Below are 22,569 nucleotides of genomic sequence, written 5' to 3'. Positions count from 1 at the left end.
GACCTTTCCGAGTTCAACATTTTCCCCCCAACACAAGAATACATTAAATTCCAAACAACGTCTTCTTCTGTGCAGTGGAAACTTTTTGCTGCATAATGCAGCGACAACAAAGACACTCGTGGGACACAACTGTTGTGCAAAGCATATTCCTAGATTATATAACTTAATGGATGCCATGTATAGTTACTGCTCCATCTCATGATACAAAAACTATAAAATAATCAGATTATTTTATTGTTATAAAAAGAGGTTAATCAAACATTCCAGGTAAACATTGTGCTTTTTATTTGTATTATTGTAATCTTAGCTTTCGAATTTTATACTACAAAAATAGGATTAGTTAAAGAACAATGAAATAAAGAAAAGAGAAACATGTTTTGTGCAATATATATGTAGGAATAGGACATCCAAATTGAAACAAATCAAAGTTACACTTCCATCATTAATGTGCAATTTTAAGGGTTTTCCTAAAACAGACCTGGGAAAAGATCAGCTCCGGGGCCACCTTGGACTTTTTTGATGTGGCCCTCATGAAGTCAAGGATCATGTAAAACTGACATTATTATTTTGCGTTTATATTAAATGATTCACTACTGGTCTCTAAATATGGCTATAGTGTTTCTGTTTTAGGACTTTTATCCCCTGCTTTTGTCATTTTTGTTTGTATTTATTGGCCCTCAAACTTAAACTTAAAAAAAGCATTTGGGGGAAAATGCGCTTTTGAATGAGAATTTAAAATAAGTAAAAGTTATATCAACCAAAATAAAATAATAATTTTAGCATTATTAGCTTGATTTTATACTTTTTGCTATACGGCCCCTGACTACAGCCACTGTATTAATTATGGCCCCTGAGCCAATTAAATTTGCACACAAACAAAAAAAACACACACACAGAGATTTGTTTTCTTAAACAGGATTTATACCATTTCAACAATATTTACAATATTTTTCTTAGTTGCAGAAAACGCAGCTATAAAATAACACTTCATGAGTAGCATGACAAAGATAAAAATAACAATACAACAAGTACATGAGTAAATGAGGATGAATGATCATGTCTGTGGACCACATCTAATCACTGGAAACAGAAATGGACCATTGATCAAGGTAATACACATGTTGAACTGTAGTTACTATTAAGTTGATGTACACAAAGTTAAGAGTCTAACGTTTGTAACCTGCTACAAGATCTGTACAATATCACACACTAACATTTTTAAAGTCAATCAACTTCCGGAGTGATCTTTTAACAGCCTGGAAGCGGAAGTATTTTACTCGTTCATTTTAGAACGTCTTGAAACACGCTTTTAAAAGCTGACGTTTCACAATGTTTTCTATTACACTTCCAGCCTCAAAAGAAGATTATCAATAGTTAGTGTTGCACAGTGAGGAGAATCTTTCTCTTATTTGAAATACGTGTACAATGATCCAGACCTTTAGCTTCATGTCGGTGTGTGGTTCGTATGTTCGTCCTGTGCTTGAGTGACAGCTCTCAGAAACAATCATCAACTTCTGTGAATATAGACCTGGTCCTGCAGCTCCTATGTCAAGTTAAAAACACAACTGAAAATGTCGATGAAAAAGAAACGGACACATATTTGTTCAAATCATGGAGTAGTACGCAAAAAAAGCTCCCATCTGTTCAAGTATTTGAAAGACTCTAAGGCCCGGGTGACGCCGAGTTGTTCCTAAAGGCTTCGATGAATTTCCGCTACAGTATATCGAGGACAAGCTTTAAACTATAGAAGCGAAAACTCTCTACATTCATGTATGTTGTTGTTCACCCACTGCATGCTGGGTTCTCATCACAACAGTGTGTGGTCTGGAGCAGTTTCTCTCAGCGCTGAGAAGATTTACGGTCCGTGAGGGAGCTGTGGTTTCACTTGGCCACTCTGTAGCTGCTCAGGTCCAGAGGCTCTTTGCTGGGGATGCACCAGTCGTCAGCCTCGTGACACATTTTGTAGTTTCTCAGAGCGGTTTTGTTGTAGACCGGTAATCTCTCGATGGAGTCGGTGGACAAGGCCTGCGCAACACAATCACACACGAAAATAATTATCTATTTTACACTCTACGACATGAGACTTCATGAAAAAAAAAAAAAAATTTAAATGTTCCTTTAAATATATATAATATATATATATATATATATATATATAATAAACACGACAAATTTTAAATCGTAACTTAAAAAACTATTTTCTACAAATTAAAATAAATAAACAAGTAACAGTAATTTAGATCAACAGCATGAATGGATGATTGTCTCACCTTAAGATAGATCACGGCGTCCGTACCGTGGCCCTCCATGGAGTACAGCTGCAGGTCGCCCTGGAAGTACTTGGCGTAAAGTCGGGAGATGGGCAGACCGTAGCCAAAGCCAGCCTGGGAGGATCGAGAAGAACGTTTTTAAATTATAGAAAATAAACTCTATTCTTTCCCCTTTAACTAGTGCATACACATGCTTTAGAAATTCCGTTTACAACTAAATTTAAATGTTTCATAGAAAGAAAGACCAATATTGACTTTTTAAAACAAAATTTAAGTAGTAAAAGAAGACATTTTGAGTATATTTGAGGAACATTGACTTAAAAAAACAACAAAAAAACAACAACAATGTTTTAAGTTAAAAAACAATGTTTGCTATTTTTAACTAAAATTAAATGTTTAATAGTTAAAGATCATTAGTTATTAATAATAATGATAGTTTAAAAAATATTTTACTCCAATATATTTGTTCAGTATTTCATATTGAACATTTTAAACAAGTATAATGACTGTTTTTCCAACTGGAAAACGGTAACTCATTTTACTTTAACGAGATTTGAAACCCTTTATCAACTGAACAAAAGTAATAGAAAATTCTTTCATGCAATTAAATCTATAATAGAAAGAATATTTATAGATTCTAACAATTTAGAATGGATGTTAAAACAAGTTCTTCCTGATGTAGTTTGTGATGTGCTGAAGTACCACTACTCACCAGAGGAGGGCGTGAGTACTCTCCTATCTGAGGAGCTGGAGCGGTGGAGTACATGTAGCTGAACAGGTTCTCGATCCTGCGGAAGGGAACTCCGCCGCCCTTGTCACTCACCTGCGGTCACAAACACTGATGTTGAGTGGATGTTCGGTGAGGCAGAGCACACGCACACGCACGCCAACACAGTCATCAGCAGTGAGGGTCACATAATAGTCACTGCCAAGAGCTTCTGGTTTGTTTACAGTGCATTAATTCAAGGTCAGGAGGAGGAGACGACAGAGAGCTTGAGCTGCACAAGTCGTGTGTGGACAGGAGCGGTGAAGGTACACAGTGTGGGTTGTTAATGATGCTAAACACTGTTCTCTTGGTACACAGAAGATGGTTTTTCCAAGTACAGTGCGAGAAATGACACAAGTCGAGTGGAGACGGACTTAATCAGATCACATTATCAAATAATTAAATATCTTAATTTAGGTTGGCCTCTGTCACTCATTTAGTGTCAGCTGAGGAAGTCACGTGTCGACTAATATTTGGGGTTTCAGGCATTTTACAACTAAGTGACAAGTAAACGAGGAACAATACGCAAGAAAGAAAATATAATTTCTTGCAGCCTCCACTTTCCGAACACTTGAACTGTAATGTTGTGTCTTTTGTCTTGCGCCATTGCCACATACGGCATACATTCGTTTTATCGTCATAGTAACATCAGTATTTTATATGAAAAAACTGTCTTTGACCAACTTTTGTAAAGAAGTCATGTGGTCACATGACACCAACCCTCCGGAGAGGTCGTCAGGACAGAGTTGTGTAGTATTGAGTATCATTCAAATAATGTGCGCTAACTAAGCACTTAAGGGTGTTGCATTTCTCAGAACAGCTGAAGTAAACTTTGTGGAATACACCCTCGAGGCCAGAGGGATTGGTTAACATCCATGTTCACTTCATAGCTGTATATTACCCATAATGCACTGTACAGGTGCATGAAAACACATCCATGTGCTGCCAGAAATACACCAGAATTGTTATGCATTTTCACCAAAGTAGAATTTTTTTAATACATTTTTTTATTAAAGTTAAAAATGGAGTTTTTTATTGAAATGTTATTTTATTAAATATTGGATCACAAAAGAAAAAAGAAAGTTGAATATGGTTAAATAAACTAAAATGGGAATAAAGCACTAGTCCATCAGCGTCTGGCTGATCTTTGATATTTTGGGCAGTGAGTGAACGAGGTGCGTTTCATCCATCTATTCCAATCCCCTTCGCCCACTTCCCCTCCACTCTCAGAGTGCCGTTCGTGTGATATAATAGCCAGAACTTAAGCTAGGTGAGCGAGATCAACTCAAACTGTGGTTGAAGCCCTTGAGTTCTAATGTGAATCATGACATTGTCAAATGAAACGGTCAATACAGAAAGTACTAAAAAAATAATAATGATTACAAAATATCATGTAATTCGACATCACTTAAATAAAGTCTTTATAACAAAACTCTTGTTGTTGTTGTTGTTTACCTTTCAACGTTAGCCACTAATCCTATCAAACTGTAGCTCAGCTGGATTAACCGGGGAGACACTACAGTTTCAACTGCAGGCTGGATTAAGCAACAGCATCAATGACGCGGCGTGGACTCACCTTGATGGACATGTCCTCTCCTCCCAAAGACACCATGACTTGGACAGGCGGGAGTGTGTCGCTGTTCTCGTGAGTTTCTATCGTCGCTCTCATTGCATTCTAAGCGAAAACACAAGAAAAAAAAAGCTTTAGGACATGAAGGTTCCCAGAGGAATTTTGCTTTGAAACTTCTGTGCACCTTAAATAGCTCAAAAAGCATGTGATAGAGGTGAGAAGGCACGTAGACGATGCTGATGGGATGACTCTTCGTCTTATCTGTCGGTAAAATGTCAAACAAACACCGGAATTAATTTTCTGGTTTAAAGAATGGAGAGTGAGAGACTGAGAGAGAGAGGGTGATGTAGACAAACACTGGAACCGGACTATAATTAGAGGACCCTCAGGTCCATCTGGTTTACACACTTGTGTCGTGTGTGTGTGTGTTTGTGTGTGTGTGTGTGTACACACAGAAGCTGCATCTAATGGCGTCTGAGCACTTTGGGCTCTCTGCCATGTCAGGACTTAAAGGTAACTTTAAGCATGAACCTTCCAGGGGATATCTTTGGAATGTCTTTTCCGATCACAGTTGTTGAATAAGACCACAATAAATATTTTATTCAATTATTTGGCTAAAGAATAAAGATAAAGATAAACACCTGGTCCTGGATTCATGAGACTACTTTATAATTCATCCAGTGTTTTAGTGATAAACAGGTGCATCAGCATGAATTATTGATTCAACCCTTTTGAGTCACAGTTCAATTTGTATTGTTTTTTTTACAATTTAATACTCCCACCCTCAACATGTGCAACAGTCTGAATAACCTCATCTTAGAGCTTGTTTTTTTCCTCGTAGGATGACTAGGAACAGAATGTGTTTTTGGAGAGTAAAGTAGCAGATGAATGTTGAGAGAGTTCAGTCTCTGCGACTCACGGTTCATCTCCAGCAGCATCAGGTCTGGGGAGCGGAGATAGTACTGGTCGCACAACATCTTGGCGCTGTGGAAGGCATCTGGCAGGGAAACCACAATAATTACAAAGTGGATTCCACTAAAAAAATCAATTACTTCTTGATATGTCAAATATCTTACCCTGGACTACATCTCCTACTTCACAGTGAGGGTCGATGCTTCCAATTGTGTTGGGATGAACTGGGTTCGTTGTACCATCAAAAATAAGAGCTGTAGACACAAATAATACCAAAAGTTTATTAAATCACTAAATCATGTTTTTACAGCAGCCAAACGAATAGCTCTAAGTGAGAAGGGTGTAAATTGTGATGGTGTCAGTCGACCACAGGTCATGAAACATGTGATTCATCAGGAGACTTTCTTCCGTGTCGGGTGTTGATCTGCGACTCTGCAAATCAATTAGCTGCTCACTGACCACAAACTGTTCCCTTCAACTGAGAAAAATCATTTAACTTAGGAAAATGTTGTCACAACATGATCTGGAGCTTGTAATCCATGCGTTTGTTTCTTCTCGTCTGGACTATTGTATCAGTTTATTTTCATGTCTAAACAAGAAGGAGCTGTTTCGCCTGCAGTTGATACAAATCTCTGCAGCGAGAATGCTGACCTGCTCTAGTAGAAGAACTCACATTTTCCTGATCCTTAAAACTCTTCACTGGCTGCCAGTTTCTTTCAGGTTCAACTTAAAATTCTGGTTCTTACTATGAAAACTATTCATGGTCAGGCTCCTCCTTACATCAGTGATCTGATCCAGCCTTACACCCCAGCTCGGGCTCTGAGGTCTGTGGATCAGAATCTACTGATGGTTCCTGAACACGGTTCAGGACCAGAGGAGAGAAATCCTTCCAGTCTGTTGCTCCTGAGCTTTGGAACGATCTTCCTCTCTCTCTGTGTTTGATGATCTACTGACTACTTCAAGAAACATCTTAAGACATATATAATATTTGTTCAGGCTTTTCCTTGATTTTCTGGAACTCCTGTGTTGTTCTTGGTGTTATCTTGACCTTTTAAGTATATACTTTATTGAGTATTGTTTTGATTGTTTAAGCGCTTTGTGACCCTGGTCTGGAAAAGCGCTCTATAAATATAAATTACTTACACTTTGTCAACCATGACACCTTCACAGTAATGGTAAATATTACATTCATTTTTAAAATAAAATGAATCAATCGCAGCACTTTTTAAACCCTTTGACTTTAGCAATGATGTTCCAGTTCTGCCTCGGCCGTTATCGGTTTTTTTTTGGTGTTCAGCTGTTGCCAAAGAGTACGATCAATATGTGACCTGCTTATATAAGACAGTCTTTTTAGCAGCTGAACAAACAGGAAAAAGAAAATCCAGAGACTACAATTCATCAACAAGACAATTGCAATAATTATTTGTGTTGAGCTAGAATTAACTGTAAGTTATTAAATTTAAAATAATATTCTATATTTTTATAATAAGATGAATTTTGAAGCAAAGAACATCCCATCCCCTGCAGAAAGTTGCACACGTGAACCTGACGCAGGAAAAGGCTAAATATGACTTTTTAAACAATCTAAAAATTCAAAGGCCATGTTAGCATAATGTGACATTTTAAAAATATTTGTAAGCATCACATTCTAGTTTGTCCCACTTTTGTTCGCCGTTTTGTCAGAGATGTGTTATCAAATGTGACTCACTGTGCTGGTTGATGAGCATCCGGATGGAGATGCGGCTCAGGTAGAAGCGGTCCAGGAAATACTGGATGTTCTGGTTGGTGCTGGTGTCCTGCGGGAAGGTCTCCTTGTACTCGAGGATTCCCTGAGCCATTGTGGGAACCACGTCGTTGTGACGGTTCCTGATGGTCACTAAAGAATCTACAAACCTAAAGATACAACAAAAGATCACACATAAGGTAATGCTAATCTTGAGACCATGAGAACAAAGAGAAAGGGTTGTAAGCTAGTTGTCTATTAAGAGTGGATCGCGGTTTAATCCCTCTTCTATTTATATACAAGATAGGCCTGTGTGATTAATTGATAAAAATCGATTAATCAATTAATTAATAATTACCAAGTAATGCTATTGTTTGAAGCTAGAAATAATGAAACATTTCACTTTTGTGTATTTTTCTTCAGAATCAGTAATTGGATAAAGCTTTCGATGTGAATACAACTTCAATTTTTGATCGGAATAAAAAAAAAAAATTTTTTTTTTTGATTGATTTGAAAAGTATCATATTCCACGACAAAAAATCCTATTTTCTTTTTTACAAAACTGGCAATGAAAGTTTCTGATTTTGAGTTATCTCTCACTTACATTTATTGTTTTTTTAAGATATATGAAGAAAAAAAATGAATCAGGAAACAGGAAAAACATATATTTAAGGTTCATATATAAATATATATATAGTTTTCGTCCTGGTTCATGTCATGTGCCTCTGGGAAAACAAAGAGATTTGGCCACGAGCACAAAATCTAGTCCAGAGAACATGTTGTGATCATCATCTCCTCACTACAAATAGGAGTGGCTCGACTATCTTTACATCGACACAACTTTCTAAATGCACGCGGTGACGATGTCGCTGAAGTGGAAACCCCTGGTGTTTCCTTTCTGACAGGACAACATGTACTTCCAATGTCAGCTTTAGAAATAGACTCTGACGAGGAACCAGAAGGACTTGAAAATTACCTAGTGTTCGTAAACATGGGACAGGAGAACAACTTTTTGTAAATGTAAAAACAGGAACTTACTCTCCAAGCACTCTGTGGTCATCTGGGTTCTTGTCAAGGAATTGAAGGATCTCCAGTAAGCTCTGGATATACCTAAAAACACACAATATTATCCATATTTAAACATCAACTCTTGTGGCCACAATACAAATGTTTATTTAGACTCTAAAGGTGCCCTTCTTATTGTAAACAAGCTGCTTTCCAGACTCTGATAAAGGGAAAACAAGAAGAACGTTGGGAGTCACATGACTAGAGAGCGGAAAGTAGGACAAAGTTCACAGAATCCCCCCCTTTCTCCCTCCCTCTCCCTCTGTGGCTGTTGGATCTTATTCAATTGGGTCAAAGTTTGTTTTTGTAACTCAGAACCAAATGTCTGAAGACAACAGACTGTATCTCATGGGCAATAAACACAAATATTGAATGGATCAGACATACCAACATATGTATATATACTATATATTTAGAACAAATGCACAACAACAACAACAACAGACGGTGGAAACTCACCAGCCTTGAACCGTTTTCACGGAGGGCGTTGTGACGAGCTTGTGAGGCAGTAGGTTGATTTCTTTCATTATATTTGAAAGTCTCACTGGAAGCTCTTGTCTTAAAAAGACGAAAGAGGTTTTCTCACAAGCATTTATGGATCCTGAAAACAAACAGGACAGTCAATAAATGTCAAAACAACCTAACCTCAGATTTGATCAGGCCCAAGGCTATGTGTGGGTGACGAAAACATACACGATAAACATAAGTGGATTCAAAACTTGTGCTTAAGGTAAAATAAAGTATAAAGGGGAAAACCAACGTTGGTCAAGCAGGATGCATTTAAAACCAAATGAGGGGTTTTTTGACAAACTTTTAAAATCAATGTTTTAGCAATGTACTGTTTTGTCACATAAGGAATGCTGTATTGCCATATATTTGACGCAGCTAGAAAACAACATAAGACAATCGAAGACTAATAGAGTGAAAGATTGAACAATAACACAGCTCAGAATATCCAAACATTGCTTGAGATATGCCACAAAAAACTTCCCCTTTTTCAACATTTGTTCTCTTGATTTAAACTCAAATAGAAGCCGGTAAAGATTGAACATTGTATGGTCAATACTTTAATCCAATTACAAAAGCCAATGGTATGAACAAATCTATATTAAACGACAGCTTCACCCTAAACACAACTCGGATTCCAATTCCCTAACTTTAACTAGTTCATTGTGAATTTTGAGCAACAAAGCAACACATGTATGGTGAACATGTACACTGTACACATATGTTTAAACAGCCACATGTTGACTCTTGATGCATTGAAGAGACACATGTTTTGAGGGCAATAATGTAGTTTTATATAAAATGTCACACATGGAGACACTGATATAAACAATACAAATTCGTTAAGTATAAAAAAACAACTTGGAAAGAACCAGAATAGAAACAATGTAGTCATTTCCAAAATATTTTTAAAACTAGATTTTAAATTCTAGGTTTTAGAAGGATGATTAAAATATACAGTATATGCAGGAAATGATATTCAGTACGAATATGGCACATGTATATAACATGATTAAATGTAGATTATAAAGATCTTAAAAGGGAAATCGACTGTCCTCAGGTCAGTTAGTCAGCATGAAGTCAACATCTGATGATGCAATCCGCTGCACAGTTTAGCATCACCAGCCAGCGCTCAAGCTCCACGTTACAAACGCATTTTTATAATTTTTCTAATCCAGAAAAAACATATTTCCAACGCACTGTTTGTCAAACAAACACAGCTCGACTGGTCAGAGTCCACGACAGCAAGCTCGTGACGTCACAGCACACATCAATACTCACCAAAGTCCAGGAATTGCTTCATGGAAAGCGGCGACGGCGAGAATTTAGAGAAATGCTCGATATGCTTCGGGACACTCGCTAAACTGGCGTTTTTCATGATAAACCTGACGAACTTCATGGTGGCTGTTGAGGGTCTCAGCGCCCTCAGGACTGCACTGAAGCTACAATGAAGCTACTCTGAGCAGCTGCTGGTGAAGCAGTTGAAAACAAGACGTGCTGCAGCACGAAGAGTGGCTGCTGTTAGCCAATAGGAGCACGAGGACGGTTTATTTACGTCTCGGGCTGGCCAATAGGGAGTGTCAGGGGGCGGGACTTGATTTGACACATGTACCAGGACAAGTTCACCTCACATTGTTTACTGGAGAAGTTATGTAACGTAGGACAGACTTTCCCATCAGAGATGGATTATTCCACTTGTTGATGACATGTAATCGAGATGTAAAAGAACGACTAGCACTGCTATTGTCATCCCTTTATTAAATTACATTTAGTTTATTCTGCTGTAAAAGTTTAAAGCAGCTCTGGGTAGTTTGTTTACCTTAATATTTTTGTACTCAAATATTTTCATAAAACTTGTGGCGACACATCAACTTAAAACTAGTTGAATGACTCATATACCGTGACTTGAGGTGTTTTGTGTGATTTTTTTTTTTTACTGTAAAAGTTCTTGGGGATGGTGTGAACATGCTACATATCGCGCTGGTTGTAGTTAAAGTTATGTTATTTACAAAGCCGTCATAACGCATATGGTATTTTATTGTCCACAATCTGATTCATTACCTTATTGGTATCCATCCTTCAGTCTGGAAACACAAAATTCGTCAAACTGCTGCAAACCGGGACATGGCAACTTTTACGATGTTTAGCGAGTGCTCATGGGAAATGTAGTCTCTCGTTTGGTTTTAAAACTTCCACTTTAGTCCACTGGCGTCGCTCGACTTCAAATCGCATAGAGCTGCTTTAAACACTAATATTAAAAAAAAAAAGTTTTTGACTTTCCACTTGGCTTTCGAAGATGTATGCCCACTTCTTTTACAATTGTCAACGTAGATTCTCGTTCAAATATTCATTATTAATAATTCTAACTTTCTTTTCTTTTAAGGTAAATTAATTTCTAAAATAAACATGCAAAGTTGGTCTGAAAAATAACAATCTTAAATAACCGTCAAATCTATTTTTCACACCAATGACAGAGCTTTATATCAGTTCAGAAATACACTAAAATTAAGTTTTTATGAAAGTACTATGAAGTAATAACATCAACATCCTATTTTCAATTTCCCCTGTGCCATTGAGCAACATTAAAAAAAGGAGGAAAATAAAAGGGCTTCAGGCGTTTTTCCATCGATGTTTACCTAACTGAAAACCTGACGTGCCTGCCAGCCCGGAATGGGTCTGAATAGAAATGCCTTTGTCAGGGAACAAAGTGTCTCGGTCAAATCTCCTCTTGCATAAGTGTCAAAACGGTGTCATTACCCCAGAATGAAAAACAAAAAATAAAGAAAAATAAAGAGACAAACACATCAGTTAGAATAAGCAATATTTGTTCATTAGGACTTACAGAGTAAACAAACTTTATTTATTTATTTTAATTTTGTGTCAAACAATCTCAAATATTACACATATAGCTGTAGTTTGAAACCTTATATATAAACACAAGAAAAACTTTTTCCTTTACACTTGTATACAACAAAACCTGAATGATATTCATCTAAAACAAAAACACATACGAACCTTGACACCAATATAATATTTAATATTTTCATAAACACACACCTGCATATTTACATGTTCATCTCCTGACTTTATGATATACACACACACCTTCGTGTATTTAATAATAAACACTGACACCCACATAACACACCCCCCCCCCACACACACACACACACGCATATATGGTCTGTTAACCAAACATATGTGTCACACTTCATCGTAACGCTTTATTTGTAGACACGTTTACTATAGCATAATGTGTGAGAGTTTAAAGAGCTGCCCTGGAAGTTAACTGGAGTATCTCGCTTGTTATTTTCCACTCGCCGTCAGCTGACATTCCTGCCTGGTGTCAGCTCCGATTCCTACTCCATCAACAAACACCAGGTCATATCGGGCGTCACACGACGACATTCTGTGAGTGCCATCTTAGAACAGCCACCACAACATCAAGTTCAGTGGGACTTGAACGTGACCGTGTTTGGAAAACTCCTGACCATGAGTGCAACCATCATAAACAACTCTTCCTGAACACTGAGGTCATTAACATGGACGATTAGAACCGCCTTGTTTTCTACCAACAAGTGTATCAATAAAGTACTAACTGTTGTGAAAGAAAACCGGGAACGCCTACGAGCACTGTTTTTGTCATATATAATGTATGTACTATAATGCCATATCTAGATAGATCGATAGATAGATAGATACTTTATTCATCTCCTTAGAGAAATTCACGGTTCAGCAGCTCCAGAATATGTTACAAAGAGATAGAACACAGAGGCATCTAAAATATACTGAAACATATGTCTAAAAATAAAAATAAAATGTATTGATGTATTGACGTGTTATTATCAAGAAAACATGGAAAATGTCAAGATTTTTGTTTTAATTTAACTCTTGTGAACTATTTTCTACTTATCATTATATATTTGTCCCAAACAACAGTACCCAGGTCAAAATATTAATTTGATTCAAATGTTTTAATCAAATCAATATGTTTGATGTTAAACTTAAAAATAAAGATTTGTTCCATTGTTTTCATTTTAAACCTGCATTTTTTTTTTTAAACAACATTCTGTCATGGAAGTAGATGTATTTATAGGTGACACTGAATGTAGTAGAGAACAGCTTGTGATTGGTCGGCTACACTTCAGCGGTTCCTAACCCCTGGTCCAGAGATCGGTCCATAAGGCTATTGATTATTACCGTCTTAAAGGTGTTTTGTTTTGAAAAAAAAATATGGTAATTTCTCCGAAGAAGTCTAAAGTCCTTATATTCGCAGGTCTGCTCCCTGCAGGAGAGAGATGTGTGTTTTACAAGTCGTTCCCTCCCAGGAGTGACACATTTTCAGTATCCTTGTTCTGAAGGGAGTAAAACCTTAACTGGGAGCAACTTCAAGAGCCGACACACACCTCTGAAATAATCCGGTTGCACAGATGAACTTAAACTATAGATTACTATTAATGATTAATGATTTCCTCTGCGTAGAAACTTGATTCTTTATCATAAGTGTTTTGACCTGCACACAAGTGATAACAACATTTCAGAGGATATTGTGTCACACTTTTCACAATCTAGTGACTTCTAGAAACACTTACAAACACGTTGTGAAGAATGTACCACGTCAACAAACAAAACAATTTTCAAGTTAAAATATACTTTAAAAATAGTATCAATATCTTTTTCCATTGATTTATTTAAAACTTACACACACACCAATTGGTTTGAAGCTATAAAGAAGAAAGCAAATATTATTAGGTGCATCACTTTCATTCATTTAATTATCTTAGTAAATATTACGAACGGACTGAAAACTAAGTAAGTAAGTAAGTAATTTTTATTTGTATAGCGCTTTTCCAGACCAGGGTCACAAAGCGCTTAAACAATCAAAACAATATTCAATAAAGTATATATTTTAAAGGTGAAGATACAACTGATAACACAACAGGAGTTCCAGAAAATTAAGGAAAAGCCTGTACAAATAAAAACGTCTTAAGATGTTTCTTGAAGGAGTCAGTAGATCCATCAGACTCCTCCTTACATCAGTGATCTGATCCAGCCTTACACCCCAACAAGGTTCAGGACCAGAGGAGACAAATCCTTCCAGGCTGTTGCTCCTAAGGTAATTATTTATTTTGAACTTTATTTCAGAAAAAACTATTCCGTCCAGTAAAACTTCAGATGAATGGGTGTCAACATATATTATGAATAACCCACGACACTGGCGACGTCTGTCGCGAAGGGCAGTGACTCGAATTTTGACCATTTTTAACGCACAACACATAGACTGACGCTGCTATTCCCACGACACCATCATCCTCATCCTCCTCCTCATCATCATCATCATCCCACTCCAGCGGAACTCCACCGCTCAGCCCTGCTCAGTAGCAGCTTCAGCAGGAGCTGCAGGAGCACCAGAGAACAGCAGCACCAGAACCCATCCGTCTGTGGACCACATCCTCTTCTTTCCTGCTCGAGAAGCTGCAACCTTTCCTGCACCCATGATTCCAGACGGATCCATCCGCGAGAGAGCGTGAGTTATTATCAATCCTCCTTTTTTTAATCCCTTTTTTTTTTTTTTTTTCCCACGATGCCGCGCGAACTCCGCCGTGGTTTTGTTTCGGGAACTGGCCGCGACCAGACTCGTGTTGTTGGCGTGACACATCACATCAGATACACGATAATCTGGATTATTTTTAATCATTATTCTCGTAAGTGATCACAACCAAACAGCGCTGATGCGCACATCACCTTAAAGGAGACGCAGCATCAGGACCAGAACCTGCAGGGTGGTTTTAACTTCACGCTGCTGGAGTCCACATCGCTCTGGGACTTAGTGTTATGACATTTGTTTATGTTCTTTAATAACACGAGCTATCGTTGCATTACTTTAAAAAAGGCGTCTTCACAACTGTGGCAACACATTGGACTCGCTTGTAGCAATATTGATACGATAGTGGGCGTCTGGTCTTGAGTTATCTAACAATAACAGAGAGAAAAATGACTTTGTGTGGATATTCATTTGACATTTGATGGAACTGAATACTCACTAGAAATGTTTAGCGTTTAAGAAGCGCTGATGTAAGACTGTGTGTCTGCTTGATGGGAAAAAAAAGAGTCAGACTAAACAATCATTGCCAGACTGACGTATTTAATTATTGATATGTTAAAAATTCCGTCTTGAATCTGACATAACACTGTCGAGACACACGCAGTCACCTGTGTTTGAGACACAGTTCAAAGACAAAGAGGAGCAAACACATGCTTCCCTGCTCATCCATTTAGTTCATTTGTTCTTCGTTTGTTTGATTTTCACTTCCCACATGCGATACAATGTACGATATATTATCAGTTTGGGAGACTATTTATTTGTAAATTTTTGTATTGTCTTTAACAAGTTGACTTTTGTCGTTTGGGACTATGATAAAAAAAGTTCATGTCAATTTTGTGCAACTTTTGATATGTTTTCATGATAAACGCGAAGCAGACTTGTTTGATAAATGGTGTGGAAATGTTAAATATGCATGTGTCCACTGCGGCAGCACAGTGGGGGTCGTGGTCAGGGCTTCAGGCAACTCTTGGAGTGAACCTAGATCGTTTCTGTGAGGAGTTTGTATGTTCTCCACGGACCTGCAGATCAAACTCAGTATTCTTCCCACAGTACAAGAAAATGCTAAACTGTCTTTACTTATCAATGTTGGGTCATGAGGGTATTGGCCGGAGCAAAGAGGCCCAGACTCTTCTTCTCGTCAGAATCCTCTTCCAGCTCCTTGTGGAGAACAGAGAGCTGTTCCCTGGTTGAAAACTTAATACGAGATAATATTTGTTTCCATACTGTGATAATATCATCCTCACTGCTTGTGTTAAACAGATATCATCTCAATATAAGTGGTAATGCAGATAAATAACCCTTGTGTTATCTCGCGGTCAAGGTGACCCGAAAAACAAATGTCTATATGGTATCCATTGTTGCCTCTGTGACAAGTTAAACGACCTCCATATCTGCATATGTATTTTCGGAAGACAGGGGGGTCGTTCACCTTGACCCAGAGGCGACACAAGGGATTCCACAAACACATTTGTTTTCAGGCCTTCGGGTCACCTTGACCCTGAGATAACACAAGGGATAATGAAAATAACTGTTTTCATTTCATAAACAGTTTAATCTTTTCGTGATAGTAGCGGTTTGGTAATTCACTTTGTCCTCTTACGAAAAATTAAAGTTAAATCCTTTACCACTCTGCTTTGAGGAATAAAAAACAGACTAAAATGATTATTCTAAAATGCAGGAGATCCCAGAACATCTCCGTAATGAACTGACCAGCAACCTTTGAACACATCACGCTATGGGGCAACTTACTCTGTCTAAGTAAAAAATCATTTTTATCTCCTGTTGCTGCCAAGAAGCGTCAGATGTCTTCATGATCCAGACCGGATTTCCTCTCCTGCAGGTCACGCTTCTCTAATGATATAATAACCTCGGTGACACGTCCAGAATACATTTCTCCGCAAGGCTTATGGTCCCCAGCACCAGGGAGGTGAGAGGAAATGGAGAGATAATAACTTTTATTCATGATCCTGGTCATAATTTTACATAGCGGACAGGTCAGATAATTAGATCCACGCTTAAATCTATCAATGTCTGCTGACTAACACGGGGTCACACGATCACCTCCTCTACATGGAAGCACTCTTCCCTCCACTCACTCACGACTCTCCTCCTGGAACAACAACATGGAGAGTTCAAACTCCAGAGTAACAGCTTAAGCCTCTGCTGTTAATCACACAGCTAATATACGGCTGCCTCTTGGGTCTCCGGACTTATTTTCCACTCTCATTAATCGTGTTTTCATCCTCACACTTTGAAAATGAGATCACAGTCAGCGATCAACCGGGTCTGAGGCGGTCCTGTGATGACGCTGCGTCCCACGACACGTGGGGGAGTCGCAGGAGGGTTCTGGTCTCCGGTGGTTTGGGAGAGTTTTGGACATTGTTTTTCAAGCTGATGTTTAAAGATGTGCATCTTTCTATACATGTTGTTTAAGTGAAGTGTGTGTTGTTGGTGAAAGATCACTTACGAACCTCTTTGAAAACCATGACCTGGACGTTTGACAGAGATGCTTGTTTTGTTTTATCACAAAGACCAAAATACTCAACGGAACATTATCACCTCCCACTTTGCCTCCACATCCCCGCACTCTCATTAGCTCTGGCATTTCAGGAACATTGTTTGAGCGTGGCTTGATATTTATTAATCAGTGCTAAAAGCCGCTGTTTTCTTTCTTGTCTCTGTATTTTTTAAAAGCAAAGCTGGACAGTCGCGTCGTGGTTTAATTTCCTCTCAGAGCGGAGCGTTAATGTTTTCGTGGGAACACTCGACGACTGCAGGTTAATGACCGTCGTCAGCCACCGGTGGGATATTAATGAGTAAATGGAAAAGTATTTTATTAAGTGTGTTCCAGCACGATTAGGTCTAATTGCCCTGAATGGTAATTGAATTAGAGATAGATGCTAAGAAGGTACGTAAATAGCAAATCGATATAAGTGCTTTGTTATACAAGTGCTCTTGTTTTCCTGGAATAGGAAGTCAGTTTTTCAGTAGTTCTGGCATCGACCAATCGTACTGGGTTTTTAATGTGCGTCAGCCCACTTAGGAGAGATTATCGGTGATTATTAGATGTCTGCAGACGTTCTGTTGGCGTCGTGAGACTCTCGCTGGATACTTTGTTGATATAAAGAAACCGTACCTCAGGCTTGTCATGAGTTTCACAAATAAAGAATCTCGTAACCTGGAGTCTTGTTAGTGAAATCAATACAAAAATTGAAGGGATGAAATCTGCAGGGGCGGGAAAACAGAAAAAAAGGGAAAAAAGCTGCTGTTCCTCATCCAAGCAGTAGCCCTGACATCTGGATCAACATCTTAACAATAACTTGCTTGAAAAATGTATTTTAAAAGGAAATTATTAAGCGCCATTACAATGTTTAAGTGGACCTCCTTAACCCCTGTGTTATCTCAGGGTCAAGGTGACCAGAAGACCCGAAAACAAATGGGTTTGTGGTATCCCTTGTGTTGTCTCTGGGTCAAGGTGAACGACCTCCCTGGCTTCCTGAAATACATATGCAGTAGTGTTGACCCAGAGACAACACAAGGGATAACACAAACAAATTTGTTTTCGGGCAAAAGGGCGACCTTGACCCAGAGATAACACAAGGGTTAAGATCAAGCATGTCAACTAAAAGGCTATCTTTTTTTTATTTTCCCTGGAAGACCATTTTGAATGTCCTGACAGATATTTCCTCATGAAAGTACCAAGAGATTGATTTATACATCCAGGGGTGGATCTGATTTTGGTTATGACATAAATGGTAGTAATGAGACCAAAAAGCAACGCACATTTCTTTGCATACCTTCAGTGTTGGTTTCATGTTACTTTAAAATATTTTACCTAAAATACAGAAATTGTCTCACGGACAGAGAAATTAGCCCCTAAAATAATACTAACAGAATATAACTATTTTCATTTGTCATATTTTATAAGATCAGAATCAGATACTTTTATTGCCAGTTTTGTAAACACAACATTTTCTTTGTGGTGTCAGTACATAATAAAAGAATGAAAGAAGACAAGACACAGAATATTCAATAGAAAAACAGAATCAAGCACTAAGGCAGCCATTCTGCAGCCCCTAACATTAGCAATAAAACAGTACTGGAAAAAAAGCATATAACAATGAAAATAAATTGAAATATACGATATATTATTATTAAAGAAACTCAAATTGTCGCCTTTATCCAAAACAAAATGTGTGTTCATTCTTACACATTCAGAAAACACTGTTTCAAAAGTACCATTAACTGTTATCAGATAAAACCCAAGCGATGCTAATCACAACAAAGTACCCATGGGAACAATTTTGTAACGATTTTTGTAAAAAGCACTCACGCTACAAGTCCCACAATGCACTGTGACAGTCTTACAACACTTAATAGAGCACTGCATTGATTATGAGGGTCTGAAAGGTGTCACACATTGTAGGCCAACCTGTGAAAATAAAGCCAACATTTAACTGGTTGAAAAACACCTTCTATAGTGGAAATTCAAGATTTATGTTTAAAATATAAATAAAATAAAAAAGATTTGGAATTCTACAGAATCTTTTTTTCTCTTGCCCCCCTTTGAGATTGAGTCTGACACGTCCACACCTGACTGGCTTCATTACACAGAACATACCATGCATTTAGATTCACTGGTTGCTCTGTCTGTCACACTGTGCCATATACTCGTGCTGAGACCCGCAGCTGAGAACACTGTGGAGCACACACAGGACACATGTTGGGCGACGCGTCTTGTAACCCGTGGTAGCAGGTGGAGAAGAGGAAGACAAGCACTTCAGGGATGTGGCAAATGAAGAAGATAGTCGTGACAGGGGAGCAAGATCAGGTGGAAGAGGCTGCAAAAGGTACAAAGATGACATGTTTTACACACGTGTACAGCGCCCCCTGTAGTTGCATTAGTACCTCTCTCGGGAAGCTGATGATTCTGTGGTTTCCACTGAGCAGATGAGAGGTCATTTATCTCACTCTGCAGTATCATCAGTAGTGGGCAGCAAAAAAAATAAAAATACACACTCACAAGCACACACTGAGGAGTCCTGCCTGGAAACAATGCAGACATTCACCCATCTGTAATTTATAATGAAAAAAAATCATTTGAATTCCACATGTTTCCACCATTTTGAAGGCATTAATGGCTCCCCTTTGAGTTCAGTTGGTACGTAGATATGGAGGTTTATGCAAACCACGGGCAGACAGATTGAATCAGCTGACGGCGTAGAAGAACACTTGGGCAGCCTGGCTGATGGAATATTCATATGCAGCTTTTTAAGGGTCACAAGGGGTGAAGAGAAGTGTGGATACACAGCGAGAGACTGAGAGGGGAGGAAGGCACTTGAGCACACGGCGCTAGAGAATTTTTTTTCATTAGCCTTGATTAAAAAAGATGCGATATTAGTCAGCCCAGCTGTTTCCTTTCATCGGAAATTCGCTTTTAAAACCTGACAGACGGCCTGCTGGTTGATGACGCCGGAGAGATTGATTGACATGAAGACGAGCGACCAGTATGTCCGTGGTGGTAAACCTAATGCCGTAGTTGGAATGTGTCAGTATGTCCGATCGCTGGTTCACCGCTTCATTTGACCACTCAGTGACCCGTGCACGCAGGTCTTGGTCGTCCAGAAGTGATCCCACTCACGGCACTCCCCGAGCAAATACGCTGATGTTAGCGGTTGTTTTGTTTTGAGCGTTGTTTATTGTGTTGGCGACATAACAGGGTCACCAGTGTTGGTTCATTTTTCATGAACACCTGGCCGCTTCAACGACTGCTGGATGCAGTTACCGTGTACCTCTGCAGGAAACTGTGTCATCCATGAGGCAGAACAGAGATTCAAAATGTGGAGCAGAAGTGAAACTATCAGAGCGTGATCAAGCCTGTTTTTTTTGTTTTTTTTCTAAACACCTTTGTGGAGCCGGTCGTGTTTTAAAGGGACAGATGGAATCAAGAGTCATGATGCTGAGCATGAAATAAAAATAAATGTTTTTACGCAAATGTTTATTCGTCGAAGAGGAACACACCTTTTAGACAATAACAATAAAAAGGTGATTTTTAACATTCACTTGATGTTCTTCCTTTCTTTTTTGTGTCTCTGGGAAACCAGGTAACCTATTTGCTGGTCGTTGGACTGTCTATCATTCCTGAGGGAACCTAAAAATATCCGTACACGCTCAGTGAAAGTCCCAGCAGGGTTCTGTTGGAACACTTGTCGTGGTTGACTCAGAATTCTTTGATAACACTGGAAACTCAGTCTTGGAAGGAGTCATATTTAAAGGTGTGTTTACTGAGAAGCTGCATCAGGTTTTCTTCGTCAGCCGAAGAAAAAAGAAGACGGGAAGACCTTTAGAAATGTTGGCTTATCTTGTGGCACACGGCTTGTTATGCTTCATTGATCCAAGAGAAAGACACAACATCGATAACAAGATGCAATTAGATAAAGAGAACGCCGCTTTTAATGAAGTGGCGCACAAAGGTGAAATGAAGAGTGAGCGAATAAAGAGGAACTCTCTTGAATACAGAAAAAAGTGAGACTCCACATTGGGATCCGTAAATCTCACCATGAGCCAAGCTTTAACAGACTAGTCTCTTGATACGTGAGATTTTTCTCACAACAAAACCCTTGATGCATATTTAGAATTGAAGATATATCAGTTTATAAACCTTTAAATAGTGATGACGCTTTTCCTGAACACACCACTGATGGTTTCATGAAACAGTGTCCTCAATTTCAAAGATGAAACTCGCTGTTCTATTATCTTAATATATTAATTTCTACCGTGAGCTTATGAGGTTTCATTAAACAGCTGACCATGCCATCTAGTGGCCTTAAAGAAGGAATCCACTGTATCGTGAAACCTTATTAACTCATTTCCAAATGATGAAAAATCCCTCTGATCGCAGCACGATAAAAAAAAGATTTTCATATTGAAAAGTACAATAGAGTCCAAGATCTATTCAAGACACACTTAAATCAACACATTGATTGCACTTTAACTGAAAAAGAACATAATTAATTAACAATAGTCCATAAATGAGTGACGACTGGGTAGATATGCAGTTCAAGACTTAAATAACAATGTCGGAAATTTACAATGAATCAGGGCAGAACTCAAACACAAGCCATAATCAGAAAGCAAGAATTCACGAACAGAGAGAACAAACAACTGGTTTTGTTCTGTTATTTTCTGGCAAAACTACAAGTATCAGAGGCGAAAAGCAGCTCACAACTCCTTTTGCAATCCAATCTTAAAAACTCTACAAGTCCCGATGTTTCAGACATCAGTGTGACTCATGTGGCTGGCAACCCGGAGAACACGATTGTGTTCAGCTTGAGCCCCTGTTTTGAGGCGAGAATAAAGAGAAATATAGCCTCCGCAACATCTGCTGGGAAATATTCTTTAATGTATTTGAAGACCTCTGTCCTATTTATAAGTCTTTGGAAATAAATGTACCAGCTGTTGTGTCATCTGCGTAGTCAGCACAATTCCTTATGAAAGTACATCCAAAGAACAAACTTGCCGTTCCAGTTCTGTTTAAGGAGAAACATAATTTCAAAACAAAATCGTCTAATTTGGCTTTAGCTTGGCATCCATATGCCAATGTATTTCTCAGTGTACGTGACTATTTTGGTCTCAGGTGGGAAGAGCTGTCAGGTAGACCAGGACGACTTGTTGAGTTCAGTTATTTTAAGATTATTGTATTTTCAGTGTTTCAGCTCCAAATGTATGAGTTGAAAGTACACAGCAGTGAGTGAATTGTTGCCGGCATATATAAGGTAACTCGAGCCCAAATGCTAAGAATAATTCTGTGAATCAAAGTATAATATTTTAGCCACTTTTTCTACCTCTGATGGTCCTAAATTTGGTGCCAAGCCCCTTGCTATTGGTCTTTTTACCGCCTGGTCAACAACATGTTGTATGATCGTTTGACCGTCCCAGCTATGGATGATGCTGATGATGCTTGAAACTTATTAGTGAATGTCCATGAATTTCATTCAAGACCTTATTCAAGCTGTGAATTGGACCAAAGCTGTCCTAAAAAAAAACCTATTAAGCAAAACGTTTATTTCAATAAAGGATCGACTCAGTCCCATTAACAGCCCATGAGCTGCCCCAGTGATAAAAAGCCATCAGTGTTTGTCACCGTCTGCA

General features: G+C 38.5%; 2 protein-coding genes across 2 annotated transcripts in view; one reads left to right on the top strand and one right to left on the bottom strand.

Moving 5' to 3' along the window:
- Positions 1–905: 905 nt before the first annotated feature.
- On the bottom strand, positions 906–10,275 carry pdk2a (pyruvate dehydrogenase kinase 2a). Its single transcript, XM_087784108.1, has 11 exons — positions 10,095–10,275; positions 8,766–8,907; positions 8,280–8,351; positions 7,227–7,411; positions 5,683–5,772; positions 5,526–5,603; positions 4,791–4,867; positions 4,613–4,711; positions 2,983–3,093; positions 2,271–2,384; positions 906–2,025 (listed from the first exon to the last, which is right to left on the bottom strand). Exons 1-11 carry the CDS (start codon positions 10,210–10,212, stop codon positions 1,882–1,884), a joined length of 1,230 nt encoding a protein of 409 aa, XP_087640234.1. The 5' UTR covers positions 10,213–10,275; the 3' UTR covers positions 906–1,881.
- A 3,943-nt stretch (positions 10,276–14,218) lies between these two features.
- Positions 14,219–22,569, top strand: part of tbkbp1 (TBK1 binding protein 1) — a 44,430-nt gene continuing 36,079 nt past the window's right edge. The window contains exon 1 of the mRNA XM_087784107.1: positions 14,219–14,340. The gene's annotated coding sequence lies outside the window, so the exon portion shown is untranslated. The remainder of the gene's footprint in view (positions 14,341–22,569) is intronic.

Source organism: Callionymus lyra, chromosome 2, assembly GCF_982586985.1.
Source record: "Callionymus lyra chromosome 2, fCalLyr1.hap1.1, whole genome shotgun sequence".
NCBI lineage: Eukaryota > Metazoa > Chordata > Actinopteri > Syngnathiformes > Callionymidae > Callionymus > Callionymus lyra.
This window is presented reverse-complemented; position numbering and strand designations above follow the sequence as displayed.

Bases quoted from the DNA above. Each gene is read 5' to 3' on its own strand.
- pdk2a (XM_087784108.1), bottom strand. From the start codon at position 10,212: ATGAAGTTCGTCAGGTTTATCATGAAAAACGCCAGTTTAGCGAGTGTC. The intron at 8,352-8,765 runs GTGAGTTTCCAC...GTGTGTTTTTAG, and splicing joins GTGAAAACGGTTCAAGGCTG to GTATATCCAGAGCTTACTGG. The intron at 2,385-2,982 runs GTGAGTAGTGGT...CGATCCTCCCAG, and splicing joins AGTACTCACGCCCTCCTCTG to GCTGGCTTTGGCTACGGTCT.